Here is a 20953-nt window from a genome sequence, read left to right as displayed (position 1 = left end):
GCCCCCTCCCACAGCAGCTTTTCGAACATACCCGCTACGTATGCCCCAGCGTCCGCTCCCTCAGCCCCCTCCGGGAGCCCGACAATTCTTAAGTTCTGCCGGCGGGACCGATTCACTAGGTCCTCCACCTTATCCAGAAGCCTTTTCTGCTGGTCCCTCAACATCCCCACCTCCAGCTCCACCGCAGTATGATGCTCCTCCTGCTCAGCCAGCGCCTTCTCAACCTTCTGGATCGCCCGATCCTGGGCATCCAATCTGTGCTCCAGCCAATCGATTGATTTGTTAATCGGATCTAAACATTCCCGCTTCTGCTTGGCAAAACCGTCCTGGATGACCTGTATCAACTACTTCGTTGGTCGCTGCGCCGCCACCCCAGCGGTCCGGTCCTCGTCCATGCTGTCCCCTGCGGCAGCTTCAACGCAGCTCTTGGCTAACTTTTTATTTATGTCTTTTAGTGCACTTCTGGTTCTTTTCTCCATACACTAATACGTGGAAACGGTGCCCAATTGTCTCAGCCTTCGAATTCACCGTCTAAAACCAGAAAAAGGTCCAGGGAAAAGGTCCAAAAGTCTGACCAGAGTGGGAGCCACCAAAAGTGCGACTTACTCCTTCATAGCCACCACCGGAAGTCCCGTATTCTATACTTTTTTAACCAGCCATCATCAATTTGTCTCCACCCCCACTGCACTTTCAACTGAACCTCAGTTCATGTTGCTGTTGGCATTTCCAGAGTGTTTGTTTGCTCACTTGGCTTGACGTATGTGCATGCACAGCTTTAAAACAACCTTTACGGTTTGAAGTCAATGAAAGTACAGCTCTCTGTCCTAATGTGTTAGACGTTTTAGTTGCTGTGATATGAAGAGTCTAAAGTTCTGTCCCTTTTTCACAAACACGCATTTATTTCCTTCCAACAGCCTTTGCACAAAACTCTCACTATACATCACCTGACAGAGGCCACCTGAAGCCCCTTTACATATCAGTGTCAATTAATGGATACTTAACGTAAATGAGACAACTAATTGCAATGTCTCTTAACCCATTACTTAAGTCTCCCCTTCCTTGGAGAAAAAAAAAATTAGGTGAAAACAAAATTTCAAGAAACTCAAAAACACACATGATTTCCCCAACTTTTTTTTGTTTGGACGAGAAAGAAAAAAAAGTCACAGAAACAAGCGCCCTTCGTTAACAATATCCAAAAGTTTCTGTGAACTTGCCCCTCTTTTCGTAAAACAGTCTGACAGTTGATAGCTCCTGTCGACCCATTTAAGTTTTGTTATTTCCCCTCTGTCCAACATCTGCTTCAAACTTGCGATGTCTATCCGTAACCTCTTTTCATTGACACTTTTTTTAGAGTGCACATTTTCCCACAGGGATTTATTGTCAATGTGAACAGTCAACAGGTATATTACCCAAATCACCTAATCCCAAAATTTCTGTCAATATCATACTTATATAAAAAGCCATATCCACCGCCTCTACAAGGCTTAACATCTCAGCAGCCAAAGTGCTTTTTACCACTCTCCTTATTTTCTTTGTTTCCCACACAAGCGGGCAACATTTACCATTGTTCCCCAAAAGGAAAATTATAAAACCTCCTGCGCTTGAAACCCCATCACTCAAATTTGGGTAGGACGCATCACTATAAACTATGAGTTTCAAGTGCCTACGGTCACCTAAAACCGGGAACTTCAAAACACACTCCTGCATTTTTAGTTTGGCCAACGCTTTATTTTCTCTTATTATGTCTTCCACTTTGGGATCATTCATTTTTGTACTCAACTCGAAGACATCAAAACTCACGTCCGGTCTAGTCTGTCTACCTAACCAGTTCAGTTGCCCAATTAAACTTCGCAGTTGCGCTTTTTCTACCTTTGAAACCATTGCGTCTTTTTGTGAAACTCGGCCACGACTAATTGCTATTGGGCTGATGCTTTCCAAATAAGATTGCTGGCGTAAAGTTGCCCCTAACCTAGTCTGTCCAATTTCCAGTCCAATATATTTAAATGCACCGGAAGTCTGACTTCCAACCCTGAATTCTTTCCTCAAACCAGAGATTATATTAGCTTCAAAATCACTAGTCCCACCCCACAAAAAATCATCGACATGCTTCATAAAAATGCCAGAAAGATTTCCTTTATAGTGCCAGTAAAACATTGCTGGATCTGCTTTCAACTGGCAACAGCCTAACTTTAACAAAACTGACCTTACCGAAAAATACCAGACTCTAGATGCATCATTTAATCCATATACACATTTGTTCAATTTCCAGGAGTACCCCTTCTGTGTTAGCTGCTTCTTTAGGAGGACGGAGAAAAATGTCTCTCTGGATCTGATGCCCCTGCAAAAAGGCAGCTTTTATATCTATAGATTTGCATTCCCATGCCTTTGAGGCTAATAGAGCCAAGAAGATCTCTAAAATAACCATTCCTGCTGTAGGTGAATCTATCCTTATATCCTGATCTTCTAAGTTTTCTTCAAATCCCCTTGCCACAAGCCTGGCCTTTGCCTTATAAGTTCCATCCGGAAGAACCTTTTCCGTGCAAATCCATCTGTGGGATGGAGCTCTTTGTCCCCTATCCGGTACTTCCGTGTGTACCCCAAATTCACTCCAACTATGCAATTCTTGCCGTTTAGCTTCTTTGATAACTTTTTCATCTAATTTATTTGAAGCCACCAAAATCTCACGTGCATGTGGGCTTCTACTCCTATTAGTATTCGTAGTCTTACTCATGTTCCGAGCTCGTGATAAACTTTGTCCCCTCTCCCGCCTAGTATCTCGTTCTGTACTGCGACTGCTTGATCTTTCCCTTCTGCTGTGGGATGTCCTTTCAATAGTTCTCGAACTTTTCCTGCGGACCTGTTCACTATCCGATGTACTATCTGAACTGGCACTGCGTTTCTGTGCCCTCCAATTTTGAACTTCGTTTTCCCAATCCATTATCTTGACTCCTTCCCCTGAATGCTGTACATTCAACCAATGTTTATACTTTCCAGTGGCCTTCTGCTCTACTAATAACAGTTGCATCCTTCCATTGACTAGACCCTTCAGGCAAGTATGTCACTTTTGTACTAACTTTTGGCAGTTGCCCTTTCAGAAAAATGGCCTGTTCTAATTCATCAAAAGTGTTGTGTTCCTCCACAGAAACCCTGTCTATATCAGTTAATTGGTCCTCAGTTCTGTAACACATGCGTACCAGATGACTCTGGTTCCTCGTTATGTCTGTCTGCTCTGTCTAAGTTTGAAAATTTGTAATCTGTACCCATTATCCTTGATGAATGTACCCTAACAGTTTGATTACCATGTTGCAAAATAATTGTTTTGCCATCTATGCCTATGATCTTCCCTGGGCCTTTCCAATCATTAGAATTGTCTCTCTTATAGTATACCATGCCTCCTTGCTGAAAAACGGCATCTGATGGCCGTACGTTATGTCTTAAAGCTCTGCGAATTCTTTCAGAGACTTCTGCTTCCAAAAAAGCTTTTCTACTGCGATGTAATGAATTTAAATGTTCAGCAAAACCAGAGCTAATTGTAGTCCCCTCCCAAGCTGGAGGCTGGTCATCCAAAATGGATGGAATTTTAGGATTTCTACCAAACACTAATTGATAAGGACTATAGCCCCCAACCATCTGCAATTAATTCTTTACATGTACTGCCCATGCTAAAGCTGAATTTAGCCTGCAATTTGGTCGATCTGCCAAAATTTTCGAAAGCATGTCATCGATGACAGCATGATTTATTTCACAGACACGATTACTAATGGGCTTTCTGCAGCCGTATTCATAACTCTGATATTCATGTTTTTACACATATCCCTAAACTCATCATTAGCAAATTCTCCCCCATTGTCCGTAAGGAATTTTGCCAGTGGACCCATTCCTGTCCCCATCCATTTTTCCATGATTTGATCCAGAATTACTCTCTTTTCTTTACTTCGTATAATCGTGATTGACTAAATCTGGTTGCTAATCTACAAAATGCAAAATAAATATATTATTTGCTTTATCCCAGATCTTAAGGTCCATGGCCACAATGTTGTTAAAATCCCTGGCCAAAGGTAGGGTTACTATCGGTCGTGCTGGTGTCCTTCTGTACTTCCTACAAACTTCACAGCGGTCACTAACCTGTTCTATCAGTTTAGTATAGTCGTCATCCCTTACCCCTACATCCTTTAATAAAATTTTCAGCGTCCGAGGAGACGGATGTGCAAATTGCCTATGCAGTTTTAATACCACAAGCTTTTTATCAGCGAAAGTCACATTTTCAACTGCCATTAACACATCCTTAACCACTCTACTTGAAATATTATTTGTCAGTAATGGAATACAATAGTGTCCCGACTGTGTAAATTGTAAGTTCACCGTCTTTCCAAAAACTGTTGCCTTATCCTGTTCCATATCCAGTTTCATGTGTGCTTTCTTCATCGACGGTCTGATCAGAAGCAAAGGTATCTCACTTGATACAACATCCGTGCTAATGACATGATTCACTCCGGCAATATTGCAAGGGATCACCACTCTTTTCAGCGACTTCAGAGTATTATCATCCCCAAACCTGAAACTTGTGGAACTTTCAAATTCCTTAACCTTGTTACGATTTTCAGCATTCAAAGAGTCCAGGTAACGTTTTAACCAGTCAATTCCACACACAGTAGATGTGCAGCCACTGTCCAATACAGCACAGTTGAAGGATTCTGCAACCAACACCCTCATTACCGGCGTAAAACTGCTTGTCAATAGGACAATGCCTTCTTTCTGGTCACTATCTTTTTCCTCTTCTGACTCTTCTGTGTCATGTGTCGCTTCAAACACTATCATAACGAGTTGGACAGTTGAAAGCATAATGGTATTGAGAGTCACATCGAAAACATCGATTTATCATGCCCCGTGCATTTCTGGGGTTCATCTTCCTATTGTAGGTTCTAACTGGGTTTTTGTCTTCATAATTTCCTTGTCTCGGTCTCCTTCTATAGTCTTGAGCCCTATTCGTAGCCATACGATTTCGCCATCCTGTTAGTAGTGTATCTTCCATATTCTGCCCTATTGCAGGCTGACCTATTTGGGTCATCAGAGCCATCGGAATTGAATGTTTCCCCAGAAACTTTTGTAAAGCTTTTGTCATCTGTTTGAATAAGGTATCCTTATCAGTAAACTGAACTCCTGTCATAACCAGCAGCCTATCCATGTTGCTCACTGTAGCACAGTCAAGCAATTTAAAGGCCAACACAGACTGTGCAAATTCCAGGTTGTGTTTCTGCAGTCATTTATATAGTCTGCCAAATTCCATTATATCATCTTCCATGGAGATATCCTCCATTTTCCGGAACTTATCAAAATCCGACCATGCTTCATACGCACTTAACAAGTCATCTTTCTTATAAATCTTATCCATATAATGTAATAAAATCTCCAGACCTTCTTCTGAGTCTAACTCTTCCAATTCCAGCTCAGAAAGCACTTTGTTTCGGATTTTACTGCCATATGGTAGAGAAAGAGCCAATGCCATACCTTGTTTTCTCTTTCCCAAAGCAGTTACCTTAGTCCACATAACTACTGCACTTCTCCATTGGTCGTACGATTCCCTTTCAGAAAATAAGGGAGGATAGTCATATCCAGCCATCTTTATCCTCGGTTCAGCCATATATCCCTTTTTTTTTCTTTTCTCACTCACTCACAGTAGCATTGTGGATAGCACAATTGCTTCACAGCTCCAGGGTCCCAGGTTCGATTCCGGCTTGGGTCACTGTCTGTGCGGAGTCTGCACATCCTCCCTGTGTGTGCGTGGGTTTTCTCCGGGTGCTCCGGTTTCCTCCCACAGTCCAAAGATGTGCAGGTTAGGTGGATTGGCCATGATAAATTGCCCTTATTGTCCAAAATTGCCCTTAGTGTTGGGTGGGGTTATGGGGATAGGGTGGAGGTGTTGACCTTGGGTAGGGTGCTCTTTCCAAGAGCCGGTGCAGACTCGATGGGCCGAATGGCTTCCTTCTGCACTGTAAATTCTATGATAATCCTTGGTTTGATCTGGAAAGTTGTATCTTTCAACCCTTCACATTTACACAGCAACCATCCTCTGCTACCAATTGTTAGACGTTTTAGTTGCTGTGATATGAAGAGTCTAAAGTTCTGTTCCTTTTTCACAAACACATTTATTTATTTCCAACAGCCTTTGCACAAAACTCTCACTATACATCACCTGACAGAGGCCACCTGAAGCCCCTTTACATATTAGTGTCAATTAATGGATGCTTAACATAAATGAGACAACTAATTGCAATGTCTCTTAACCCATTACTTAACATAATGTACAGTTAATTTCCCACAGAACAACTGCTGTGTCCCGTAATAGCACCAGGATAATGCCGCTGTGGTTGCAGCTCTGTTTTTGATACTTCAATGCGTCGAAAGCCTTTCTTCATTTTGAATGAGTTCACTGTTGAGCTTGAACCAGGAGATGAAGGGGACCGGCAAGAGAGTGGCACACTGGCATGTCCTGATCAGAGCACAGCGCTTCCAAGGGGATGTTGCAGGCATGTCGACAGCTGCTGTTAGTGTATAGGGTTTCACTTACACGCTCACTGATTTGTGTTTGGTTGCATTTATGGGGCTGGTTTAGCACAGTGGGCTAAACAGCTGGCTTATAATGCAGAACAAGGCCAGCAGCGCGGGTTCAATTCCCGTACCTACCTCCCCGAACAGGCGCCAGAATGTGGCGACTAGGGGCTTTTCACAGTAACTTCATTGAAGCCTATTTGTGACAATAAGCAATTATTATGCAACTTAATGGACCATTGAATCTCAGCAGCAATGACAAAGGATCCTGGCTAGTTGTTTTGAATGGATTGTGTCCAGTAATCTAATTTCTAAATTAGCATTCTTATTAAATTGCATGTATTCATGCTGCCATGTTTAGCATACATTTATCTCTATAAATCAAGATCCATGCTAAAATATTAATGTCTTTTCCATACAAGTTTGACAGCACGCTTGCTGATGGAAGCAAGGGCAGCATGACATAAAAAGATGTGCCTGTGCTACTGATTGGCACTTAGAATCTTCTGCAAGAGGTGTTTTACATTGGTAGTAAAGATGATCAGCTGGCAAAGTGTACCTGCTCTGTCAGTCTGATTGTGACCAGAGTCCATGGAGAGCTGTCTACAAATGATTCAGAAAAATGTGCCATTGTACAAGGCATCAGTGTGATAATGTGGGGTTGTTTGATGGGTCTTCTGTGGCGATGTTGACTCTGCCGTTGGTGCTCTGTAAGCTTTAGGCTTACGACGGTGCACTCTTTCAGTCCCAAATGTTTGGTAAAGCTAGGTGTCTGTGTTTCTGTCATTGCCTATGTGTGGGAGCGTATATCTGTGGCTGCATAGGCTCGACTGTATGTCTCTGTGTGCATGGGCGCATCGGAGTGTGTGGGTGCATATGTGTGTGTGTGTGTGCGCATGCATGCATGCACGCACATCTTCCCCATTGCACTGCATTCAGAGGTTCACAGAGTATGCGTGCGTCGGACAAAAATGAGGAATAATGCCACTGGTGAAAATACTCTACTAGGGTCTGACTAAAACATACCTTCACCCCAAGGTCCCAAACACTCCAAGGTGAAGCAGTGACTTATTACTACTTTCAATTGATACACTGTATTTGTTGCTCGCAATTCTGTGTCCTTTACATTAAGGTGACCAAATGGAGACTGGATGACTACTTTGCAGAATGCCCCCCACACAGATACAAGCATTAATAATTTTTATTGTCACAAGTAGACTTACATTAACACTACAATGAAGTTACTGTGAAAAGATCCTAGTCGCCACATTCCGGCGCCTGTTCGGGTACACAGAGGGAGAATTTTGACTGTCCAAATTACCTAACAGCACGTCTTTCGTGACTTATTGGAGGAAACCGGAGCACCCGGAGGAAACCCATACAGAATTCCTGAACTGGGCTGCTTGTCCCCTCCAACAGTGCAATTTTCCCCCAGCGCTGCCTCCACTGCCCTCCCTTCCCCAGGAACTGCCCCCGCCGTCCACCCTCCCCCAGGCGCTGTCCCTGCTGATAGCGCTCCCTCAGGGCTGTCACTCAAACTCGTTCTCGCGTCTCCAAAACGGCTTGAACCCATACCCTTTTGGCTAAATTGGAAGCGATAGAGCTGCTGGTTGAACCATGGCTGAGAGGTGATCGATTCTGACCCTGATCATCTGGTCACTTGCTATTTCAGTTCACCATTCATATTGCTCTCATGCTCAGATTTCTGTCCGTGGCCTGTGCAATGTTCCAGTGAAGCCCAGCACAACCTGGGGAACAGCTCTTCATCTTCTTATTTGGTACTTTACAGCCTTCTGGACTTTATGTTAACTCCAACAACTTCAGACCATGAATTCTGTCCCCATTTAAAATGATTTCCCCCCCAGTCCAAGTGCCAATTTGTATTTTGTATTCATGTTTTTATTCCAGACAGAGTTGGTCTTCGATATTGCTCTTGGGGCTAGAGGGATCAGAGGATATGGGGGGGGAAGGCAGGATCAGCCATGATCGTAATGAATAATGGAGCAAGCTTCAAGAGCCGAATGGGCTTCTCCTTCTATTTTCTATATTCTATGTCTTCATTCTGCTGTTAACGTGCAATTTTTAAAAATTGATTTACAGGATGTGGGTATTGCTGGTTGGGTCAGCATTTATTGCCCATCCCTAGTTGCCCTTCAGAAGGGGTGGTGAGTTGCCTCCTTGAACCGTTGCAGTCCTTTGGGCGTAGGTACATCCACTCTGCTGTTTGGGAGCGAGTTTCAGGATTTTGTCCCAGCGCCAGTGAAGGAACGGTGATATATTTCCAAGTCTTGGGGGGGGGGGGGGAACCTCCGGGTGGTGGGGCTCCCAGTTATCTGCTGCTCTTGTCCTTCTAGATGGTAGTGGTTGTGGGTTTGGAATCGGTGAGTTACTGCAGTGCATCTCGTTGGTGGTGGAGAGTTTGAATGTTTGTAGAAGGGGGAGCAATCAAGTGGGCGGCTTTGTCTTGGACGTTGTCGAGCTTCTTGAGTGTTGTTGGAACTGCATTCATCCAGGCAAGTGGAGAGTATTCCATTACACTCCTGACTTATGCCTTGTAGATGGTTGACAAGCTTTGGGGGGGTCAGGAGGTGAGTTACTCGCAGTAGGATTCCTAGCCTTTGACCTGCATTGGTAGCCACAATCTTAATGTGGCTAGTCAGTTCAGTTTCTGATCAATAGTAACCCCCAGGATGTTGATTGTGAGGGATTCAGCAATGGTAATGCCATTGAATGTCATGGGGCGATGATTAAATTCTCTCTTGTCAGAGATCGTCATTGCCTAACACTTGTGTGGCGCAAATGTAACTTGCCCCTTGTCAGCCCAAGCCTGGGTATTGTCCAAGTCTTGCTGCATTTGGACACGGACTGCTTCATCAAATGGTGCTGAACATTGTGTAGTCATCCGCAAACATCCCCACTTCTGACTTATGATGGAAGGCCTCCATCATTGATGAAGCAGCTGAAGATGGTTGGGCCTAGGACACTACCTGGACCAATGCTTTGTTTCTTTACTACCATGACCACTGCCTTTGTCTTTTGTTCCATGACATCTTGCTATTTAATCTTTCCATCTAATAGCCTATCCCTGATCTTTCCTTCTACCTGACTGCCCCCACCCGCACTTTTTCAGCAGCTTAAAACCCTCATTCCTACCTCTCTCTGGTTCCAAAGAGGAATCATGTTGACCTCAAAACATTACCTCTTGTTCTCTCTCCACAGATGCTGCCAGAGCTGAGTATTTTCTGCACTTTGTTTTGATTTTATATCTTCACTCATGTTTATTGGGACAAAGTTGTACACCAACTCTGAGCATATCTAGCCCAGTGCCAGGGTTGATGAAGGAAATGTGTTGCTGAGCTATATAGACTCACAGGTCCATCAGGTCTGCTAAGTTAGCTGATCTTGGCCTGAGCACTAGTTGAGTGTTCCTTGTTTCGGTGTCCCAGTGCTTGCGTCGCGGAAGTTGGCCAGTGTTCCCAATATTATCAGTAAGCACTGCTAGGTGTATGAGAGTATCACTAAGATTTGCCAACTTTGGGGAATTCCAGAGGGAAATTTAAAAACAACAGTCAATAAACTGACTAACTATGCACCCTAATTGTTTTGAGAAATCTCTTGCTAATTATGAAGCATCTGCTCACCTTTGTACTGTAATCACTGTATTGTGATACCAGACCATCTGGCTTCCAAATGTACTGGTGCAAACAAAAGCATGTCAGAGGAGAGTTGATGAATTGCATGGCAGCTCCTTGTTGCAAAGTTTAGCTACCACTCTCATACATCCACTTGGCTTTGTAAAGCCTTGGATGCCCCCATTTCAGTTAACTAGATGGCTAGACTGATGTAGAATGATGGCAAAGGTGTGACTCAGTCCCCATACTGACTGTTCTCATTCATGGAGGCCTGCCTCCTTCCACCCCACGTTTGTGGAATGAGGACCTTCAAGCCATAAATAATCAATTTTCTCTCACTCTAATCGAGACAGTTGCCTCTGTTCCTTCTTGGGCTACGGTTACCTGGATCCAGCCACCATAGACCTTCAAGTAATCCTTTATTCGTTGACCCTTTCCCTGAAGCAATATGTTACAAAGCCAAACCATTGTTACAAGTCTTCATGTCAATTTGTGTCAGCTGCTTTTTGTATGTCTGAATGTTACAGAACTGAAGGCGGGCATGGTATGGTGACAATATTACAGGGTTTTATCAATCATCCACCTAATCTGCACGTCTTTGGACTGTGGGAGGAAACCGGAGCATCCGGAGGAAACCGATGCAGACACGGGGAGAACGTCACTATCAGTGAAGTCTTGTCACCTATATTTTACGGTGAAAATGATGCAATGGAGCTTTTGTTCTGCAGTTTGTATGGCTGTATGGATATTCGATATAGTGTAGTTCCACACAGATGGTATCCTGCTTGCAAGGAGGCACAAACAAAATGTTCTAGAAGCACACTGCAGGTCAGTCACTCTCTGAAGAGAATGGACAAGTTTACATTTCCACACACCGATATGCAATCTCATCTCTATGCTTGACACGTACACTGACTTGTGTATTTTCAGAAATTTCTGTCCTTTGCCTGATTTCTAACAACTGATGTATTTACTTTTTAAAATCATATTTACGCTGTTTGACTGTCGTTCCAATTACCTTGCCCAGGAGCGGGCTACATGGATGCACATGTATTGGACTCCTCTTACCCAGAAGCTCAACTTTCAGTGCTTAGCTCAAAGGGGATTGCTTCTTTACTCTAAATTTAAATTTAATGTCAGTGAGATTAATGAGTGCCCAGGCGATCCAATGGACCCACTTGCATCTTTAAATCACGCTTGACACTGCACTGGATTCACACCACTGTCAAACTGAAGCAATCGGAATCTACCCCCACACACACCTCTGGAGTCAGGCCAACACTGAGTGCAGATGTGATGCTCTGCAATGATTCTAAGGTCATAAGGTTACATTGCTATTGATGAGGTAAAATGTGAGTAATCCAGGTAAATCCTGTTTTTACCAAATGGGTCGGGGCCGAGTTCATTCCATAAGAAAGGACTTTCCTTAAAACCGGTATTGTGTAGTTCGCCCATAGAATTATAGTAAAATAATCAGAGAACAGCGATGCGGTCAAAGGAAAAAGATTTATTTATTTCACAGTACAGGGCCTTACACAAAAACAAAAGAGGAATCAGCAAACGATTAAAATAATTTCTGTGAGGGAGCGTTTCAGCCTAATCGACTGAAATAAGGAAACCAAAATTACACTCGCCCCAAACAGGTGAGATTGTTACAACTATTTACAACCCAGTCAGTCTCGTTCTGTAAAACCAGCATTCCCGGTAAATTGGAATAACGTAAATTCAGGATTTACCTATACTCACGGCATCAATGTCTCCCAATTTTGTTTTGAGAAAAAATCGTAACTATGATATTTCTCTGAATTGTGCTTAATTTTTCAATACAACTCGGGTAGTCGGCCTCATTGCTAACTGTTTCGTGGTTTCCTGTCAGGGTATCTTCCATGGCTAAGCCCACTCTCAAAGGCTCTTCTTCATCCTGTTGGCATGGCAGTATTTTTTAAGATGCCCGTAGTACATAGAGTACATAGAACATACAGTGCAGAAGGAGGCCATTCGGCCCATCGAGTCTGCACTGACCCACTTCCACCCGATCTCCATAACCAAATGGTCACTAAGGGCAATTTATCATGGCCAATCCACCTAACCTGCACGTCTTTGGACTGTGGGAGGAAATTGGAGCATCCGGAGGAAATCCACGCAGACACGTGGAGAACGTGAAGATTCCGCACAGACAGTGATCCAGCGGGGAATCGAACCTGGGACCCTGGTGCTGTGAAGCCACAGTGCTAGCCACTTGTGCTACCGTACTGCCCACATATCTACCACAGTATCATTGACTTTCCTTGTACTCATTTAGACCATTAAAATGTTTTTAAAATAAAGATAGATAGTTTCTTGAAGAATAAAGGGATCAAGGGTTATTGTGTTCGGGCAGGAAAGTGGAGCTGAGTCCACAAAAGATCAGCCATGATCTCATTGAATGGCGGAGCAGGCTCGAGGGGCCAGATGGCCTACTCCTGCTCCAAGTTCTTATGTTCTTATATTGTATCTTAACTTCCAGTACCTGCAGCCTTCTCATATTCACAGGCATTTTGAATGCCCTTGAGGTCTTTTTATCCAGGTAACCTGATTGGGAGATTATTCCAGATTTATCAACCAGATGTTCTTTCTACTACCTTCTGGAGCCTAGTCACTTCATGAGGTACTCGGCATACATTAACAAAAACGTTCATCAATCATAAAAATAGAAATGTTAATTATTAATTGGGTAAAGCCAACTTGATGATGTCTTTGTTCATAGCAGTCCTGTTGTCCAGTTTCAATTATGAGGATTGGATGTTGAGAGTGAAGTTGACAACCAGATGAACAAACACTGGCTGCGTGTTCAAATCCAAGCTATTGTTCATAGCATGTTCCTGTATTCTCTCTTAAATTACTTACTAATATGAACGAGAGATTTGGGGGTGGGAGGTTTGCATTGGACTTCGTGTTGTGTACCAAGGCCAATCATCACCTTGTAGCACTTGCCACCTTTGTACCCCATCCAACTTTCTTTAGCGTATGGGTGATGATCTTTAACTTTTTATTTCAAAGTTCTTGGATCCAATAACATTTCTAGGTGTCAAAGTTTTCTATTAACTCAAAACAAGGGTAAAAGCCACATACAGCCCCCCATGCCTGAAATTTACAAGCTGTTGCAATTCCCCATTCATTAACCGTGGTAGATTATAAATATCTGCAATTACCCAGATTCATTTGTTTAGAGCAATAGCCTGAAAGGGACACCTAGATTACAGATATGCATCATAATTGGACTTTGTAAAAATTTTTTACAGGATGTGGGTGTCACTGGCTAAGCCAGTATTTGTTGCCCATCCCAAATTGCCCTTGAGGTGGTGAGCTTCCTTCCTGAACCACTGCAGTCCATGTGCTGTTAGGCAGCGAGTTCGAGATTTTGACCCAGTCATAGTGAAGGAATGGTGATATATTTCCAAGTCAGGATGGTGAATGACTTGGAAGGGAACTTCCAGGTGGTGGTGTCCCCATGTATCTGCTGCTCTTGACATTCTGGATGGTAGTAGTGATGATGTGTTTGGAAGATATGTCTAAGGAAGAAGGTGCTGTCTTAAGGAGTCTCTGCCAGGGACCATCTGCTAAAATAGTAAATAAATTGACTGCACAGCTGAAATGATTAAAATGTCCTAACTATCGTTTTGTTTTTGGTTACAGGTCCTTTCACAGATGTTGTCACTACAAACCTGAAACTAAGTAACCCTTCAGATAATAATGTATGTTTTAAAGTGAAGACTACAGCCCCGCGTAGGTATTGTGTGAGGCCTAACAGCGGAATTATCGATGCAGGCACTTCAATCAATGTATCAGGTATGACATGTTGCAGTTGTGTCCTAGGGCTTTGTTTGTGGATACTTAAGCTTTCTTATCCCTCGGTCACTACTCTTTGTGATTTTGTGTGGTGTGATGGCAGTGTTTTGGGCTCAAATATTGAAAGCTGGGGCCGTATATTAAATGTCGGGGTCAGGCTTTGATGTGTGGTATGGTGAGGGTTCAACCATAGACTTAATTGGAGCGTATTGGTACTAGTCACAGATGACAGAACCAGAAGCTTCCTTAATGTGATCTTTAATGTTCAGGTTGCTTGTTCAGTTCTTGGGAGTATTTAAAGTACATTCTAAACTTTCATTCTATTTATTAGATCAACTCTTTACTTTCAAACAGTGTCTAACGTCTAACACATGTATGTTGTAGACATGTAACTCCAGTCTTTAACTTGTAGCCTAAGTGAGGAGGGATATAACTTTGGCTACAGTTTGTTTCAGTTTTTCAACTTTTGGTTTGATTCTCTGATCTCAGTATGAACCGATTTCACAGGATCACTACAGTGCAGAAGGAGGCTATTCATCCCATCGAATCTGCACTGACTCTGAAAAAAGTGCCCTACCTAGGCCCATTCCCCCACACTATCCTCGTATCCCCAACTAACGTTTTGGACACTTATTTGGACAAGCAATTTTACCGTGGCCAGCCAACCTACCCTCCACGTCTTTGGACTGTGGTAGGAAACCGGAGCACCCGGATGAAACCCACGCAGACATGGGGAGAACGTACAAAATCCACAGAGAGTGTCACCCAAGGCCGGATCGAACCCGGGTCCCTGACGCTGTGAGGTAGGGTGGAGCAGGGGTGGGGGTGCTTCCCTGTTCAAACACTGATGCACCAGTAAGGTGTCTCTTCATTTACTTACACTCTGCAGAGGGCAAACTCTTTCAAATGTTACCCGTTTCAGGGGAGCCCTTCAACTGGTGTCATATTTCAATGAAGCCTTTTAAAATATTGAAATGGTTCCAGGGGGCAGGTCTGACCAAAGGCCAGGGTCAACTGTGCAATAGGTTTTTTTTATTAGTATCAAAAATCCGTTGGTTGATGCCTGAACATGTGATAGCTTAAGAGCTGAGACCTCTGTTCCAAATCTATTGGTTTTTTTTAATAAACATTTTATTGAGGTATTTTTGGTATTATAACAAAATAAACAATGTACATTAAACTATAAACATAGTGCAAAAGCCGCCTCCCTCCCTTACAGGTCCCACCTTTATTAACCCCCTACTTCTAAGCTAAACTAACCCCCCCCCCCCCCTTCTGCTGACGATTAATTTTCCGCGAAGAAGTCGATGAATGGTTGCCACCTCCGGGCGAACCCTAACAGTGACCCTCTCAAGGCGAACTTGATTTTCTCCAAACAGGGAAACTAGCCATGTCCGATAGCCAGGTGTCCGACTTCAGGGGCTTTGAGTCCCTCCGAGCTAACAGTATCCGTCTCCGGGCTACCAGGGAAGCAAAGGCCAGAACATCTGCTTCTTTCTCCTCCTGGATTCCCGGGTCTTCCGACATCCTGAAAATCGCCACCTCTGGACTCGGTGCCACCCTGGTTTTTAACACCGTGGACATGACATCTGCAACCCCTGCCAAAATTCCCTAAGCTTTGGGCATGTCCAGAACATGTGGACATGGTTCACTGGTCCTCCCGCACAATTTGCACACCTGTCTTCCACCTCAAAAAATCTGCTCATCCAGGCCACTGTCATGTGAGCCAGATGAACAACCTTGAATTGTATCAGGCTGAGCCTGGCACATGTTGCGGATGCGTTGACTCTACTCAACGCATCCGCCCATAGACCACCCTCTATCTCTCCTCCCAGCTCCTCCTCCCACTTGCGCTTCAGCTCCTGGGTGTGCGTCTCTTCTGACCCCATAAGTTCCTTGTAAATGTCAGAGTCGCTCCCTTCTCCTACCCACCCTCTGGAAACTACCCTGTCCTGAATCCCCCTTAGCGGTAGGAGTGGGAAGGTTGGCACCTGTTTACGTAGGAAGTCCCGCACCTGCAGATACCTGCATTTGTTTCCCCTCGCCAACCCAAACTTCTCCTCCAGTGCCCTCATACTCGGAAAGCTCCCCTCTATAAACATATCCCCCATCCTCTCAATCCCTGCTCTCCGCCATATCCGGAACCCCCCATCCATACTTCCTGGGGCAAACCGGTGATTATTACAGATTGGGGACCAGACCAGTGCTCCCACATGTCTCCTCCATTGCCCCCAGACTCCCAGGGCCGCCACCACCACGGGGCTGGTGGAGTACCGTGCCGGCGGGAACGGCAGAGGCACAGTTATCAACGCCCCCAAACTGGTGCCCTTGCATGAAGACATGCCGCCTCCTCCCCCACCAGCCACTTCCTGATCATGGCTATATTCACTGCCCAGTAATAGATACTAAAATTTGGCAGCGCCAGCCCGTCCTCTCCCCGACTCCGCTCAAGCATTACCTTCCATACTCGCGGGGTCTTGCCCGCCCAAACAAAGCCAGTGATCACTTTGTTGACCCGTTTAAATAAGCACCGTGGAATAAAGATGGGGAGGCATTGAAACACGAACAGGAATCTCGGGAGGACCGTCATCTTCACCGTCTGCACCCTCCCAGCCAGTGACAACGGAAGCGCATCCCACCTCCGAAAATCATCCTTCATTCGGTCTACTAGTCGGGCCAGATTTAATTTATGCAGCCTTCATTTGGTCTACTAGTCGGGCCAGATTTAATTTATGCAGCCGGTCCCATTCCTGTGCCACTTGAATGCCTAGGTACCTAAAGCTTCCCCCTACTAATCTAAACGGCAGCTCCCCCAATCGCCTCTCCTGTCCCCTCGCCTGGACCGCAAACATCTCACTTTTCCCCATATTTAGCTTATGCTCCGAAAACCGAACAAATTCCCCTAAAATCCTCATGATTTCTTCCATCACCTCTGTTGGGTCCGATACATACAGAAGCAGGTCGTCTGCATAGAGTGAGACTCTGTGCTCCACGCCACCCCCGCGGACCAGCCCCTTGAGGTTCTCAGAGCAATTGCCAACAGCTCTATAGCTAGCGCGAGCAACAGTGGGGAGAGGGGGCACACCTGTCTCGTCCCCCAGTGCAGTATAAAATAGTCCGATGTTGTCCTATTCGTCCGTGCGCTTGCCACAGGAGCCTGATACAGCAACCTGACCCAGTCAATAAAGCCCTGCCCAAATCCGAACCGTCCCAGTACCTCCCACAGATAATCCCATTCTACCAAATCAAAAGCCTTTTCTGCAACCATTGCGATCACTACCTCCACCTCCTTACCTTCCGGGGGCATCATGATCACGTTTAACAACCTTCTTACATTGGCCACCAACTGCCTACCCTTAACAAACCCCGTCTGGTCCTCCCCAATAATGTCCGGAACACAATCCTCAATCCTGGAGCCAAATCTATTGTTGCATTGAGCGATGGAGTCTTTTAAAAAAAAATTTAGATTGCACAATTATTTTTTTCTAATTAAGGGGCTATTTAGTATGGCCAATCCACCTACTCTGTACATTTTTGGGTTGTGGGGTCGAAACCCATGCAGACATGGGGAGAAAGTGCAAACTCCACACGGACAGTGACCCAGAGTCGAGATCGAACCTGGGACCTCAGTGCCGTGAGGCAGCTGTGCTAACCACTAGGCCACCGTGCTATCCACGAGCGATGGAGTCTTAAGGTATTGAACGTCATATAATCAGGCTCACAACAGATTGTCTTTAAGACCATTAATGCCACAGCACAAATACAAACTGAATACCGTTAGCCAATCAAGAGAACAAAAATAATAGTGTCTGGGCTTCTTGCTCGTTCTCTTTGTCCAGCTGCAACTATCCTATCTAGGTTAATACTTTATTTTTTTATTACAAGGCACCTGGCCTTGCTCAGCTTGAACTAAAAGGGCACCTGTGTGCTGTTCTATGCTGTTACTTCACACACAGTTATAGTTTCCTTCATACAAAGATCCTTTCTTTACACAATCCTTCACTGGCCAACTTAGCAGTATTTCATCGACTTGCATTCAGTTGTGTTGTACTGTTTTATGCTTCATTTCAATCAACACTATTTTAAGCATTGCATTTCTTTCTAATGAAAGATGTGCTTTTTCAAGATAAGAGCCTAATATTAAACAGGTAGCGTATTGTTACGATATTTAACCAGCAATCCAGAGGTTTTACCTTTGTGTTCCGTTTGTTATTGAAGTTCAGCTGCTTTATTGTGCAGGGGACAAGCTACCACTTACCAAGTCTGACCAATATGTGACTCTCATCCACACATAGACATGGAATTTACAGTGCAGAGGAGGCCATTCGGCCCATCGAGTCTGCACCGGCCCATGGAAAGATCATCCTATCTAAGCCCACACCTCCACCCTATGCCCGTAACCCCATCGAACCTTTTTTTTTTTGGACGCAAAGGGCAATTTAGCATGGCCAATCCACCTAACCTGCACATCTTTGAACTGCCATACACAGTGGCTGCCATACTATATAGCGTTGTCACTGGGGGGTCACTAAATTACAATAGTCACTCCAAAGTTGCTTTTGTTCAAAGTTCATTAGAGAGCTTTGAAAAACAAAGATGTGCAATTAGTAGATACTGTCTGTCCAAACTTGGGGTCTGTTTGGAGAGAGCATTCTAAATTGATGAGAACTTGGACTGATTATAAGTCAGTCATTATAGTGAGAGTAATTTAATGTGGCAAATTGAAGCATATTTGACTGGGTGTTTATGTTATACTGCTAGATGATCTTTGGTGCTACTTTGAGGTGGGAGATCTAAAGCACAGCAGCCTACCTGTTGTCCATGACCTGTTCCTTTTTAAGGCCATTGCTCACTCCCTGTGTGATACCAGGTAATTTAAATTTACCTGCTGAGTTAGCATTCAGTAAATTCCATGTCAGTTTTCAAGCACCAGGTCAGAACCTAGGAAGAAATATTTGGTTTGTAACAATGTGACAAACATTTTGCAGACACACCGCCTAGCATTTATTCATGATGGGTTAGTTGAATATAAGGAGTGTTATACTAGGCAATGCAAGATGCAATATTCCATTGCCATGGTGAACATTTGTCCCATGATAGTAAATAGCAACTACTTGCAATTATATAGCACCTTGAATATAGTAAAATGTTGCACGATGCGTTACGGGTATTTCAAACCGAATTTGACACCGAGCTACAAATGGCAGATGACAAAATTATGAGGCAGATTTTAAGGATCATCTTGAAGCAGGGGAAGGAGACAGAGAGGTTTATGTTGGGAATTGCAGAGTCCAAGTTCTTGGAAGCTGAAGGCATAGCTGCCAGCAGTAGACTGATGAAAATCAGGGATGCGCAAGAGATCAGAATTGGAGGAGATTTGAAATCTGAGATGTAGCACTGGGTGAGATGACAGAGATGAGGAGGGGCTGAATCCATAGAGATTTGAAAAAAAAGATAAGAATTTGAAAATTGAGGCACTGTCAGACCAGAAACCAATGTAGGTCAGCAAACACAGGGATGATGGATGAACCCAGACTTCATGTGAGATCGAATAAAGGCAACTGAGTTTGGATAAACCTGAGGTTTATGGGGTCAGGGCAAGGTGAGATGCTGACCATGAGAAAAGTTGGATTTAGGTCGTCAAGGCAAGAGGTAACAAAGGCATAGATTGAGTGGCTTCATTAAGTGATTAAACTATTTGGATTGAAGATCAGAGCACCTATTTTTTTTTTCCAGTGGCAATATCAGTCAGAGGGCTGGAGATATTGCAACTTTTATATTTATTGTTCCATGAGACCTTTTCTGTATTTTCTAAATGTCTGACTGGCTTTTTGGTGTAGCCCTATTTTAACCCCCGTGTAACCGTTGACAAAATGGTGACCAAGCTTTGGTTTGTATTTGCCACATGACTTAATAATAATCTTTATTATTGTCACATGTAGGTTTACATTAATACTGCGCTGCAATGAAATTACTGTGAAAATCCCCTGGTCACCACACTCTGGCACCTGTTCGGGTACACAGAGGGAGAATTCAGTATGCCCAATTAACCAAACAGCACATCTTTCAGGACCAATGGGAGGAAACCGGAGCACCCGGAGGAAGCCCGTGCAGACACTGGGAGAACGTGCCGACTCCGCACAGACCGTGACCAAAGCCGGGAATCGAACCTGGGTCCCTGGCGCTGTGAAGCAACAGTGCTAACCACTGTGCTACCGTGACTTGGCAATCTGGCCCTCTAAATTCAGTCTGATGTGTGGTCAGAAATTTGTGTTGGAGATAATGTGGAATATTTGAAATGTGGCTCCAGAAGTACCACTTTTGTGGAGGGAATGTGCCTATTGTGGTCCTGTTTGGTACAGCTGAATATGCATAACAGCAAAGTTATTTATCGCAGTTGCTACAGCAACTTCGTGTCCCTGGTAGCAGAGGCTCCAGGCTGATTTTTATTACTTTTTCCCCTCTTTCTCGTGAGTTACAGCACTTGTTGTCTTGCTAATGATGCCTATTGTCAAACCCCGTCCTGAATAGGCCAGGTAAGACAGGTTGTAATGTGAGTAATTTTTATATATAGATAAGGAAGGCTGTGTTTACTGCACATCCCTGGCTGCCTTGAATAACTGTTGGGCTGCATCAGAGGGCATGAGGATAAAAGAACACGGTGTGCAACTGGGTGTCACATATAAGTCAGACCCAGTATGGATGCCAGGTTTCCTGGGATTTTTGCAACAATCACATTTTTTCTTCTGTGCCAGCCCACAGATCACCAGATTAATTTAAACCAATTGCACAACTTCTATAGTGGCAATTGACCTCCGTGTTGCTCTTTCATTACCAGACCTGCAATATTATTATCTCACCCATTAATCAATCTGCCATGCCGGGGGACTCCAGGCCTTTTTGTGGATCTGTGTTTGTTACTTTGCATGTAACTCAACATCTGG

General features: G+C 44.2%; 1 protein-coding gene across 7 annotated transcripts in view; it reads left to right on the top strand.

The window, feature by feature from the left end:
• The window catches only part of vapb (VAMP (vesicle-associated membrane protein)-associated protein B and C), a 184665-nt gene that overhangs the window by 74292 nt on the left and 89420 nt on the right, over nucleotides 1-20953 (top strand). For all 7 annotated transcript variants that reach the window (XM_072514544.1, XM_072514542.1, XM_072514543.1 and 4 more), the window contains one exon: nucleotides 13857-14009. In XM_072514544.1, coding sequence (XP_072370645.1) covers nucleotides 13857-14009 — 153 coding nt within the window. The remainder of the gene's footprint in view (nucleotides 1-13856; nucleotides 14010-20953) is intronic.

Source organism: Scyliorhinus torazame, chromosome 8 (genome assembly GCF_047496885.1).
Source record: "Scyliorhinus torazame isolate Kashiwa2021f chromosome 8, sScyTor2.1, whole genome shotgun sequence".
NCBI lineage: Eukaryota > Metazoa > Chordata > Chondrichthyes > Carcharhiniformes > Scyliorhinidae > Scyliorhinus > Scyliorhinus torazame.
This window is presented reverse-complemented; position numbering and strand designations above follow the sequence as displayed.